Source organism: Plectrocnemia conspersa, unplaced genomic scaffold (assembly GCF_051122295.1).
Source record: "Plectrocnemia conspersa isolate PC_06_02 unplaced genomic scaffold, ASM5112229v1 ptg000003l, whole genome shotgun sequence".
Classification (NCBI taxonomy): Eukaryota; Metazoa; Arthropoda; class Insecta; order Trichoptera; family Polycentropodidae; genus Plectrocnemia; species Plectrocnemia conspersa.
The window spans coordinates 20,409,240-20,422,938 of NW_028277167.1; the positions used below are offsets into that span (position 1 = coordinate 20,409,240).

Genomic DNA, 13,699 nt, shown 5'->3' on the forward strand with positions numbered 1-13,699 from the left:
GCATGTTAGAATATTGGAATATAAACGATGAACGAGGCTTCACCGCCGTTGTCTCTGCATCAAAATCCATCAAAAGAATATGACGCTGTTGTGTCAGTGTTACCAGACTGCCACCATGTTTTGGCCATATTAAAATATATGCATATGTAAATCGGCGACCACAGTATATATCATAAAGAAGTAAATGGTGATTTCATTCACTCAGCAATTATAAATCTAACAAGCGTAAACAAATATGAGTATTTATTAAAAACATTCTAATTAACAATTTTTTTAGGAAAAATCAGAAACAGCTTTTTAATAAGCTCAACATACTACACTCAATTCCGTGACACGGAACTCTGTGAGAGATTTTTTACGCAATCGAAATTTAGCAACCGTCTACGAGGAAAACGCAGAGGGGGTTGTTGAAGGATGCGTCCAAAGAACCTTAAGGGGTTTGTTGACCCACTCCCTTTGAGGGAAAGATGGCGAGCTTGAATGCTGGTAATATATCCAGCTTGAAGAGACTAATGTTTCAATTTTTCGTGTAAAAAGACTTTGGCTTTTATTATTATTCTCGCTCCTTGATTTTAGGGGGAAGGCCGCCTTAATGGAGCTTCGAAGGACCAGCGAAGCACTTTTTATCTTCCGTTTCAATACGAAAGACCTATACCTAATGCTTTACAATGGGGGTAATCAACAAATACCTTAGTAAGTAAGTACAGACACCAGACTGAAATAAAAGTCTGGAAATCGATGAAAAATTGGTGGGAATAATTGCTATTACTATTTTTTAATAACTCAATTTCTATTTTCGATTCAATATGACAGAATCAAAATCTAGCAGACCTGGTCCAAATTAGTAACTTACTTAGTAATAACTGTTTGTAGAAACTTCTACACATGGTTACAACTTTTATCTAATCCTAATTTAGCTAAATACATAAAAACAGGTTTTCCACAACTGCTTAATGGCTCTCTCTTTCAAGTATACTTAAAAGCAAATGTTTTGTTTAATTACTTTGGATTTTATTCGTAATTCTATATACTATATGTGTTTGAATATTGCATTTTTTTGTTTTTGACATATTGTTGCTTGTTTATAAAACAAATGATATTAGAGTTGTGAAAATTCTCGAAGTTATTTTTTTTTATATATTTTATCATGAATAATTACATTACTACTTATAAAGATGATTATTATTGGCCTCGAAAATTCAATTTTCCATATAAGTACATGTATGTATAAAATTTAATGATATAAGTGCCAATTGCAATACTTTTTTTAATGAACTTTATTAGATATGAAAACAAAGAGAATATTAATATTGACAACTATTTATACAATAAGATTGATGGGCTAAATTTTGACGATGAACCGAAATACTATGGATATAAATCTGATAAACCGATATATGATGGGTATAACAATGAAGTCTTTCGAGGTACTATTATAATTAATATTATTTCGTTTAAAATATGTATATATCTTACAAAATCTAATTTATATTCAGAATATAATGGTGATTGTTGTTGCTGTTGTTATTGTTGTATTAATAACCAAATTAAAGAGTCAACGTACAGAAAGCCTAAAGAGAGATCCTTTTTAGAAACTTATATGCATCAACCAGAAGATACGAGCATGAACCCACGATATAGTAAGATAACATTTGATAAAAATATTGTTTTGTTATAAAATTGTTTTTTTGTAGTTGTACCAAATACTACTGGAACATCTGAATATCAAGATGGAATAAGTAAATTAGGCGGTGATATTATGAAACATAAACAATCCAAAAAACCCAAGTTTGAAATGATATGCTAGTTTTAAAAAATATTCTTTATTTCATTTGGTAATAATGACTAGGACAGACTAGATGAGTTCAGTCTGTGATTATAAATTTACAAAAAAAAAATGTTGAAACTAAAATATTAACAAAACTGTATCCGTATATCGTTAGATTCAACATTTTTAACATTCAACAGCTAATAATTACATTACATGAACCTTGTATTGTAAAAATATTTATAATAAAATTATAGTATAATATAATGATTGTTTCACATTAATAAATAGTAGTGATCAATGATGTTTGCATACAATAAATAATCAAAAGTGATAGTTATACTCGTATAAATATAAAATAACATTAATATGAAAATATTCTAAATGTTCATTACGTACGTATATGCTGTATAATATATTAATTATTTATATTTTTTTCATTGATGATGTTTTGCATCATTGAACATACATTATTGTAGAATATCACATTTATTCGTTTTAGATTTAGATAAATTTATATAATTTTTATCATGATAAACCCTAGATTGGTCGTTGGGTGATATTTAATTCTTAAAGTATTGTTTTGGTATAATTTATAAAATAATATAAATACAATTGGTAATTCTTTAGAAGAATTAATAAATACTATTATAAACTGCTTTGTGCCATATAATTTTTGGTACGTCAATGTTTTTATTTTATAAATATAAAAATTCCATAAAGAAGCTCGTTCGATTACTTAAATTTTATTGCTACAAAAGTATGAATTTACCAGATAAATTAAAAATAATCATATGTAGATATACAAAAGATGATTTCCAGTTGGACGGATTTAAAATTCATCTTTTTACTGACTATAAAGTTTCAACAATCTCTAATCTCATTTATATAAAAAAAGAAGTGTAATTAAATTACTTTTCTTATAATATATTGGAATTATATCATTTCTGTTTGGTTTGTACGCTAGATATTAATTCTCTTCTTTTATATACTTGGGAGATTCTTGTTGTGGTACTCGCGTTGCTATCAACGTTTCTACTTGCACTTTCTATAGTCTCTGCATCGGGAATATGTCTAGTTTGATGCCTTGAATCAGTATATCGTCTCTTATTATACTTCTTTTTATCATCAATCGGCGATGGGGACGGTGGTGGTGGTGGTTCAGTTTTAGTCATCGTTGACTTAGAAACTGTTTTACTCGAGTGTAAAAGACGTTCAAAATCAGCCGTTTTAGATCTGAGAACTGCTCCACCGATACTTGATATACTAGTTGTGTATTTGGATTCACGTTCTACGTGTTTATTTTGTGAAGAACTACCGGTAAAGTCGATTCTTCTTTGTCCTTGTCCAGGCGACGACGTCGGTAATGGCACTGACGATGCACTATAACTCTTTGGTAATTCGATTACCTTTGATACTGGTTTTTGAGTAATCGACGTCTGCTTCTGATATGATATCTCACGCTTGAACGTCTCCAACTTCTTCTGCTGTATTTCACCCGTTGAAGTTATTGTCACTTTTTGTAATATAGGCGCTTCTTTAGAACTTGGCTTCTGAATGGTCTTCACAGGGACTGACATCCTTGCCGTTGTGCTATGAAACTGATCGTAGTCTAAATGATGTTCAAGTGGACTGGTTGGACTCATAGGCGGCGTCGAAGCCCAAGACGGTGGCGATGAAAATAATCCACCGTCTCCGGCAGAGCTACTCGACGGCGTTAAGTTTCTAGGTGGACTCGATAGAGTGGCTGAAGATCCAACTGCTGAATCATATCCCGGTATTGAATTGCCTACATGGGAGAAAGATAACGTTCCAGTTATCGGTTGAGAAGCTAAAGAACTATCACTTCCACTGGTGGACCTGAAAATATTATTATAAATAAACGTTCAATATAAAATATGCAACCTCAAATCACCTTTGTCTTCGTCTTGGTGGCGCTGAAGGTTGAGCTCCTGGTCCTCCTTCTTCAATGTACGGGATGTCTGGGTCATCCAATGCGAGAGAAAGAGGTAAGCGAAGAGATGCCGTAATTACAGGTGTTTCGCTTGAAGAAGATCTTCTTCGATGAACAAAATTAGTCTATAAATGAAATATTCATATATTAATACCAATTATACTTATTATTTATAGTATAATTTATTGAAACATACATCATTACTGTCACTGTCGACTGAATCGTTCCGTGGCTTAGAGTTTACGATAGGAGAATATTTAGATGACGCGTAAACTATACTCGCTCCCTGCTCATCCTGAGATCCTTGACTTCGTAACCTACTGTGTGATACTTTATTAATAAAAATATTGCAATCAATGAAATAAATATTTTTTTTATATAAAATTCACCTTGTGATTATGGTCATTGTGGATGAAAGTGAACTCGTACTACTATTTTCTATTTTTTGATCGTCTCTCCAACGCTTTTTGCTGCTTGATCTATGCTCTCTAGTTCCGCGTTCTCTTTGTCTAAAAATTAGTAGTAATTACTTTAAAAAGGAATGAAGAAGAGTACAGAATACAGATATATTTGTTCCTATGAAAGATAAGATGTCAGTCTGCAAGGTATCATAGTGGAGTGCTGTATAATATCATTGAAACTGTAAAGGGTTATTCGTCTATATAATATGTTGACACCTTGCATACTATATTTACATATTAGACAATTGTTTCATTAAAACAAAATACATATAATAAAGCCCTATCCATATAAACTAAAAACTAGTTGAGTGCGAGCAACAATTTTGTTTATGAACTCATGAGTATCAAAATGTACACAAAAAAGTCCATTACAGCATTGGATTACGTATAATGCAGCTAACAATGGTAACATGTAGTATTAGGTTCCCGTTAAGATAGCAGAGACGATTTCATTATTAAAAGTAAATATATTTTCCTATGTTATTTTCTAAATATATTTGTATTGAATCGTGTTCTAAATCATCTATGCCAATTTTTACCTTATTATATACATACATACTTTTGTCCCACCGGTGGGGCAAATATTCTAGTACGATCCGGATGCTAGCAAAGAAGAAGGAACTATTTATTTTAATATTGATGTTAGATCGTTATCTGTGACTCAGAAGTAAATCATTTTACATATTTTGTCTTTGCGGTGTATTATATTTTATATGAAATATAGATCTTAATACAACCATCTATTGCTATACTATCACTAGTAAATTATTGAGTTTAAAAATAAATATAATCATTAATATACAAAATTAATAACTCTATAAAACCGAATACATGTTTGTCTATATACATTCTCTCTATACAATTTTATAAGACATTTAATGCTTCATTATTTGAATATTTATATACCTATGAGTCGAAGCGACGTTCGGTCCTCCCGTAGCTGCTCCTTGATGAAGACATTGTTCGCGACTCCACACTCTTCGTTGCGACGGAGGACTACTTTGACTATCACTATCGGCACCTCCGCTTACTCCCAGGTCAGGTTCTATGAATCTGTAATTCATGATAAATGATTGATCAGTTATTTTCACATTATATAACTCAACCGTTACTTTTATTAGTTTACTAACTCATCTTTTCTTGATTGATTTGCCAGCATTCTACCCAACAATGCGTCTAAAATTGCAGGATGTGATGTTGCCAATTGTAAACAAGCTTCATGTCTCAGCTCCCCTTCAGCATTGAATATGATATCGCGTTGTTCTATTAATGACCGTACTACGTTTATCACATCTATTCTTTCTTCTGCTCGTTCGGCACTGAAATATGTTTTCAAAATGCTTTAATATACAGTAGATATAATTTATTGTGGGTTGTAATGAATGATTAATACCTTATTTCTTTACCGGCTGCTCCGGGTTTTATGCAGTGGAGAATGTTAGGTGCGAATACAGTTGCTAAGTTATTAGAGTCCATTTTATTACCAGGAATAAATTCACCTATAAATTAAACAATATTGTAATTATAATTGTTTGAGATATTGCAAGTATTGCCTATGTTACTACTGATGTAAAAATATTGAAAGACCACCATTTTCTAATTTAAATTATGCATGTTTTTAGTTTGAAGTAGTACTTATTTTAAATGCAGAAGCTTCACAATAAAAAATAAATTGCACTTAAATAAATGAAAACGGTTTCCTTCGTGACACCACTGATTGTTATCTCGATTTTTCTTAATTTGGTTATATCATAAAAGTTTAGTATAGCTATTTTCAATATTATATGTATACATTAAATACAGATATATGCAAACATTAAATTGGTAAACAAAATACTTTTAGGAAACAATAGTCAATTCGAGCATTCGATACGGATTTAATGGTATTTTACGGTGTTAACTTTAAAAATAGGAAGTCAATAGCACTTGTATTCTATTTTAATTCCAGAATTCTAATGATATATTACCAGAAGAGTCTGGTCTGTCATCACAGTTGTCTGAAACCTCTCCTAGGAATGATAGAAGTGCATGTAAGGTATCCTGGTGGGCTGTAGGCAGTAACACCACAAGAAGCTGTAGCGCCTCCTGTTGTAGTCTTCTATTTCTTATTCCTGTGGAGTGGGCATTTTATATTTAGAATGGTTCCCATGCGAATGTATTTTTATATAAACTCCAATAAATATTTATGTGGAATCTATAAATTCATATACATACTTTGCGTTTGAACAAATGCATGATAAAGATCTCGGCATAGCAACGGATCTGGAAGATCTCTCAAGAACTCCTTCAGCAAAGTGGCAACGTCGTGGGGACACGTGTCGACCTCAAAAGGACCTTCTTTTCCACAGTCCCATTCTTCTCTTAACTGTAAATAAAACAATACAAGCTCAGTATTTTCTAATATTATTTTAATTCAAAAACATGATTAGACAATAATACATTAGGATGAAAGTAATTTAGTCATACACATGATAATATTTATTTTATTTTTAATTTACCAAAAATATTATCTAATAACAGTATATATATATATGTAAAGCAAAGAGAGACGGTTCACTTTTTGAATTCTAAATAAATTTGTCAAGTGCAATAAAATATTTGTTAGTCTTTACAAATTGACAAAAAAGTGCACTCGTTATGTTAACGTACGTAACGGTCGGAGTAACGGATGGTAAATGCATACTCAAATGAATAATGACAGTTCAGTGGCTTTACAAGTACTATCGTATTGATAAGCCTGTGGAATGCGCTACCTGGGATTACAAGTACCGCATTACATTGTTACTAAATATCCAATTGTTAATTATAAAAAAAATATAGAAAGTTTTATCAAATCTTATTCCACTCTATATATTATATATATTCTAATATATATTCGCATCACGTATCTGTATGTAACTATATAAATTGTAGGGGATTCAAATTTGTAATGTATTTAATAATAATTTATAATACAAATAACTTTGCCTTTTATAAAAATTATCACGTGACCGTTAGGTAAGCACCATTTAATATAGCTGTACAATATCATAAAAATTCAATAAGTAAACATCAAAAATTTTGATATAATGATATTTTAGTAGTAAAACGTATGGCAAAGAATTCTACTCTTGCAGTATAAAATTTATTTTTCTTCCACTGGTTTATCAAAACTTACATAATTAGTATTTGCTTTTAATTTTGAAATTACATCTTACATTTTTTGTGTCTTAATTTTTATTTAGTTAAGAAGATGAAACAAAGGTCTTCTTATGGAGTTTCCTTCTTTAGAAAATAAAAAATAAACTAAAAAGTGTATTCTTATATTTTTTAGCTTTAGAAAAATGTATATATAATATTTGATATAAACCTAATATTCATTTAAAACAAGCTATTAAATTTATTATATAATAGTTATATATGAAATGTATTCTACTTCACTTAAAAATTACAAAAAAAAAAATTATAGTAAATTGATTAAAACTAAATACATACCATTAAAATTAAAATTTTATATATCAAAAAATTAATTACACACAGATGCTCTATTAATCGTTTTAAAGCTATTCATACTAAAACGGGATATATTGTAAATGTCGAAAACAAAGAAAGAATGTATTATTTTTAGATTACTGATCTTTACGTGAACACAGGCATAACAAATAATTATCTGATTAGATACTAGATATTAAAACCCGAAATTCTATTGTTGCCGGATTTATGCAACACCTGGATAAATTTACTTAATGAAACAGCTAGATTAGTTTTAGAGAAATTCATTCTAAAAAATAAATGATACAAACTACGTAAAAATGTATCAGTTTTAGATTACTGATTAAAGGCGTTAAAAGCTTTTATCAGGTAATGAAACTCGAAACTCTGTTGTTGCCGGATTTATGCAACACTTAAAACAGCTAGATTATTGTAATCAGAAATTTAGAAGATAACAACAGATATTACAGTACCGCCCCAAATCATCAATAATGATCAAGGAGTCAAGGATAAAGAGGATCGTTGATCTCTTCACATTTCACCGATCGTATAAAGGCAAAATGCTGCCAAAGCTTCCAATATCGTTTCCGACTTGAAACATATAAGAGTTCAGATTTGAAATCCCATTTAGTAAATCAACAAATCAGTCACTTCTACTTCGATTGTCAGATCTAGACCAGCCATGTAGTCAGCTTTAAACTGCAATAGTTTAATTCAATTTTTGCGATAACTTGAATACTTTATTTATGATGCAGCGCCATGGCAAGAATGATACATATCTTATCATAATAGTTATTTATTTGATTTGAAACTACTCTTGCTTCTCAATGCAACTGTTTCATTTGATCCCAAAACTACCATCACAAATTCCTTCAAAAGAAAGGAACAATTTTGGTATATGTATACATTTAAAAAAAATATTTAATCAATCACAAAAGTAAATTTTGACAAACGCGTTTCTTTACTACCCAGCTCTCCAATTATATAATTATTTTTTTCTTAATTTCAGAATTTATTCAGATCGGTAACGGAATTTCCCGGATCCCTGCCGATAACAACGCCACGTCCAGACCACGGCGTAAACATGAATCGCAATCTCATGTAAAAATAAAATTTAATTATGAAAGTAGTTCGGATCTTATTTTTTACACTTTGTTTGCGTTAATTGTATGTAAAAATCTAAACTGGGCGCGCATGGACGGTCGCAACTGTCACATGCTTCAGCTGAAAAGTTTAAAGTTCAAAACGAGAGTTCAGAATTAATTCGCGGCGTGCAAATTCTTAGCTGATCTCTTGCCAATTCCTCGAACCTATAAGCGATGAGCACGTTGCCAACGCTCGGGGACAAACATGCCCACTATTCCAAAGCTCAGATATAATCTCGAGCATTCGAACAGTTTCAATATTTCATGTATGATTTATACGAATTAATCTCTCTTCTTATCTATCTATTTATCTTACCTGTCGCACTCTCTTTTTTGACGTGCTCACTCTGAACAAGCCCAGAGTCCGCAGTCCATATCTTCGCAGGTGCTCTAAACAGTTTGTGACTATTGAAGGCAATCTCGGACCACCGACTTGCACTTCGTCGAAACCTTCCAACTCTCCTTCGCTGCTCGCTAGTCTCTCTCTGGACGCTATGCTCTCACAGGAACCACTCTGGATTAAAACAAAAAAAACATATTATTAGATTTATAAATAAAATAAACATCTTATATATTTAACACTGCATTCGTTACGAGTGTGAAAATTTTAGTTGCATGTAAATTTTAACGGTAAAAATAAATAAATATCTTCAAAACTTTAAAAACAATCAGATGAAATGTGACTCTTAAAATGCATCTCAGATATGTTTTTTTTATAGTGCTCATTATATTTGCAGAAAAGTGGATCATATAAACATCTAATGCAGACTCATCAAAAGTTAGCGTTTGTTTATGTGATCATTTGATCCACGAGGAAGACAGTCGTTTATCAAAAATCCATGACATAAGATTGAGAAGGTTTGTTTTTAAAATTAAGTATAAGATTATACACGCCGATCCAAAAGTGTATGTAGGACAAGAGTTATTGATAAGTTTTCTCACAGGGCACTAATCACGGCTCGGATCCCTGACGCACAAATAGATCGAGTTCCCTATGACGTCATGAGCCCTACAATGACGTCCGATGACGCCAGAAATCTAAAAGCGTATCAGCATGAAAGAAGATGCAACATGAAAGGTGGCCAATGTGTATTGTGTCCATGGATCGTCTGAATCTGATTTCTCAGCCACCTGCGAGAAACTCTTTTCTTTTATGGTTCGGCCGTTTCATGTTACCGATCCAAAAATTAGGACCCAAGACAGCAGGCGCTAACATTCCACAATAAATATTTCCACAAGCTTCGACGGTGCGAACTACAATTCGCAGACTTTGCCGATATTATTTCCAAAATACAGGTTAATTTTGGACACGCGGCCGGCTTTGGCTTCGATCAGTGACTTTCAACAATGCAAAATTAAAATCTCCTCCTCCTAAATCCAAGCTTTTGATAATCTCCCACCATCATACCAGGTGGCGTTCGGGAATATTATTTTTTGAGCTTCTGGGATTGCTCTAATACGATTATAGGTAATTTGTGGTGTGTATACTCATTAATGTTGTTAACGATCGTAGTTAAAAGCTCATTCGATTCAATCAATCTTTCGGTTTGCTATCGAATTAAAAATCATTTTAAAGAACAGAATACTGCAAATATTACAATATATTAATTTATTTGACCATCTATTTTAAGACAGAATTGTGACTGATTAAAGCAAGTAATTTTGCTAATTCAACATATATTTTGCAACCAAAGATTTTATCCATATATAATTAGTTTATTTTGACAAATTTATGAATCTGATTCAATCTATCTAGATTTATCTGGTGATACATAAAGTGTTATTAATAAAATCCAAAATGTTAGGTATTTGCGATAGCATCAATTGGGTCGAAAGTTACTTAAATAATTTAATATTACATGTAAAAATAATCATCATAAATCTAAATATTTTACAGTTACTAATCATAGACCAATTTCATAAAATTTATTTATAAATTATATGTTTTTTGCTAAAGGTGTAAAACTATATGGATCAATTAAATCTGTCGATGATTTTAATGTTTTAAAACTAAAACTTAATATCATAATAAATGCATGCAATAATTTTAGCTTAATAAATGTAAAGCAAAGTTAGCTTATATAGCAATAAATAATTTTTAATTGCTATATATTATAGACAGTCATATACTTAATCTAGCCTGGGGATGCAAGGTATGTTAGTGTCACTTTTATTACATTTATCAAATCTTTTCAATTACTATTTTATGTTATCCTGTAATAAATGGGTTTCGGTGGATTATTTTGGCATTAGAGAATAAGCAGAAAACCATATTTTCCTGCTGCAAACGAAAGGAAATGGAAAAAAAAAGTGTTGACGTATGTGATAAAACCCTAATCCTATTCTAACATAAAGGCAACAAGAAAATGGGCATTTAGAATATTTATGAAGAGCAACTAAATTGCTATTAAAGTTTAAAAAAAAACATGTTCGCTAAAGGTTAAATAAGTTACAGTTTTGAGAGACTTATAATACAGCATATATAATATATGAGAATAAACTGATTTTCAATTCAGTTTAAAAACTCAGAGTTTTGTACTACATTTATATACACAATTAGATTATTATTGTATATTCATATTTATGTATATTGTTTGTTATAGTATTTTATTTATTTATGAAAATATTAAATAGAATGAATTAATAGTCTTGCTTCTCAAATATTCGGTCATAACTTACACAAACGGTCTGTAAAAGCTTTCAGATTTACCATCAAGAAAATTCACGTTAAGCATTGCATTCCGTGGCGGAATGCGGCAATGAAAACGCGTTAACCCGTTGCGGTCGACGTCGGCAAGCGTGTTAATGCAAGGAGTTTCCCGGCAAGATGGCGTCTAGAGTCGAGAATTTTTTGGCATGAGGCCCAGGTGCGTACGGTCCACCTTTGCCAACATGGTCCGCGTGACGTCTGTGCCGCTTGTCACTGAACTGGCGATATTTATTGGTATAGCGCCGCTATCCGCGGCAATAAAACACTGTTTGTAAGCACCAGTCCAGAGACCTGCCTCTCTCTGTCTCTTTCTTTCTGGGATACCGGTGGAAAACCAGACGGAAATAAAGGATGATTATACGCCGGAACAAAATCTTCGAGGAAGTGCAATGAAACTTAATTGAGAGTGACGTGTGGCTGTTTTATGACCGTAGACGGATCGTCGCCTTTTGCAATGTTGCTTGCAGAGTTTCGGCATAGAATAGATCATCCTGGTTGGATATTTATACTGTACTTTTAAGTTTTTAGGTCGAAGGAGTGTGACTATGTAGTTAAATAGATGCCAGAAAAGATGATAACAGTTTATTTAATAAGTGAAAATAACTACAGTATGTCGGGTTAATAAACCGAACCACTTCTCTATTCACAATTGGGGGAATTAACATATGTCAGTTTGTCTTGCAAAAAGCGTTTATAAACGTTAAAAAATGGGATCCTTCGTTAAAATAAAATACCGTGGGATTTGGAATTATAATTTATATGATAAGCGCGTACATAACTTTTACTAAGAATACTTTTCGTCTATTCTTGCACCCGGAACTAACGACAGATACTTTCGACTTAAAACTCACACCAAGTAGAGCTACGTCGAGCATCGACTGAGATTTAGAAGACCAGGGAAGCAGCGATTTGACCTTTAGAGACGACTTGACCAAGTATCTATAGTAATTACACAAATTGTTTATGATTCAAATTGAATAATAATTTTTAATATCAAAATTAATGCATGACTGGGTCAGCACACTATAAAAATATCTTTTGTATCATGTACGTTTTTAAGAATCTGTGCACATTATTGTTTCTTTCGCCCAAAGAACTCACTAAGTTATAATTGCGTGCTCGAATCCCGATTTTTACCGGTTTTGTTCGTCTGTCACCGGCGAAGAGGAGACACGTGGTCACGAGGTCGTGGGAATTCAATTACATTCCCGTAAGTTCTCGGAATAGACGCGCGAGTGACAATCCACGCTGAGGTGACCAACTATTCTTAGACGACTTAATGTCAACACGGCAGTGGCGTCCACCGCTCGGATGCAACAAATGACTACTTTTCACAGCCCGCATAATAATGTCTATCCTAATGTAGGTATTATGAACGAACCATGATTCTGCTCACCTCTTCTCCCCTGTCCCGATCACGGTCCAGGAGGGAGGTGAAGCTGGATCGGGATCCTCTGCGACTGTCCCGATCCCTCTGGAGGCTTCCTGTTCGATGTGCATCCACGCATTGCGATAAAGGCACTCCGAAAATTAACCCTCCTCCGCTTTCTGTAAAAGAAAACATTAATAAATTAATATAAATATAAATTAACTAGTATAGTATTTTAAATAATTTGTGTAATAAGGTAATAATACAAATCTATATACAATACAATAATTATTCAAAATTAACAAATTAGCTCATCTTAACTTAGTAATACATATATGATATCTAGCGTGTTGCATTACAACTTGGATTCGAGTTCAACATTCGACCTCGACATTTTTTTTTGAAGTAAAAATACGGTTTTGATGATTTCCAAGAACGAATTCTGTTATGATTTTTCTTATATAATATCACAGGGAATATATTATTCTAAAATAAAAATAAATACATATTGATAATTGTATATAGATATTTAATGATTAATAATAAATTATATGAGATACACACTAGTATAATACAGTACAATTTATTATCTTATTATCAAATCATTTGATTTTAAGATTTTACTATATTTTTTTTAATGAAATACCAGCATTAACATAACCCCATATTATGGTAACCCATAAAACGAAAACAAAGTGCTAAAAGACAATTATTTAGCTCGTGAATTCTTACATTTTATGTATTTTCGACCCTTTTTACTGACTGGTACATAAATATTGTTTTCCGTCACCTCAAACATACAAAAAATATATATGTAAGAA

General features: G+C 31.9%; 1 protein-coding gene across 6 annotated transcripts in view; it reads right to left on the minus strand.

The window, feature by feature from the left end:
- Positions 1-2,421: 2,421 nt before the first annotated feature.
- The window catches only part of RhoGAP102A (Rho GTPase activating protein at 102A), an 84,486-nt gene continuing 73,208 nt past the window's right edge, over positions 2,422-13,699 (minus strand). For 3 of the 6 annotated variants that reach the window (XM_088182526.1, XM_088182527.1, XM_088182522.1), the window contains 11 exons: positions 12,891-13,057; positions 9,116-9,313; positions 6,398-6,548; positions 6,151-6,294; positions 5,577-5,682; positions 5,314-5,502; positions 5,090-5,236; positions 4,112-4,231; positions 3,919-4,042; positions 3,684-3,847; positions 2,422-3,628 (listed from right to left, as the gene is read on the minus strand). In XM_088182526.1, coding sequence (XP_088038652.1) covers positions 2,710-3,628; positions 3,684-3,847; positions 3,919-4,042; positions 4,112-4,231; positions 5,090-5,236; positions 5,314-5,502; positions 5,577-5,682; positions 6,151-6,294; positions 6,398-6,548; positions 9,116-9,313; positions 12,891-13,057 — 2,429 coding nt within the window. In that variant the 3' untranslated portion in view covers positions 2,422-2,709. The remainder of the gene's footprint in view (positions 3,629-3,683; positions 3,848-3,918; positions 4,043-4,111; positions 4,232-5,089; positions 5,237-5,313; positions 5,503-5,576; positions 5,683-6,150; positions 6,295-6,397; positions 6,549-9,115; positions 9,314-12,890; positions 13,058-13,699) is intronic. The other 3 variants (XM_088182525.1, XM_088182524.1, XM_088182523.1) reach the window with 2 other exon arrangements.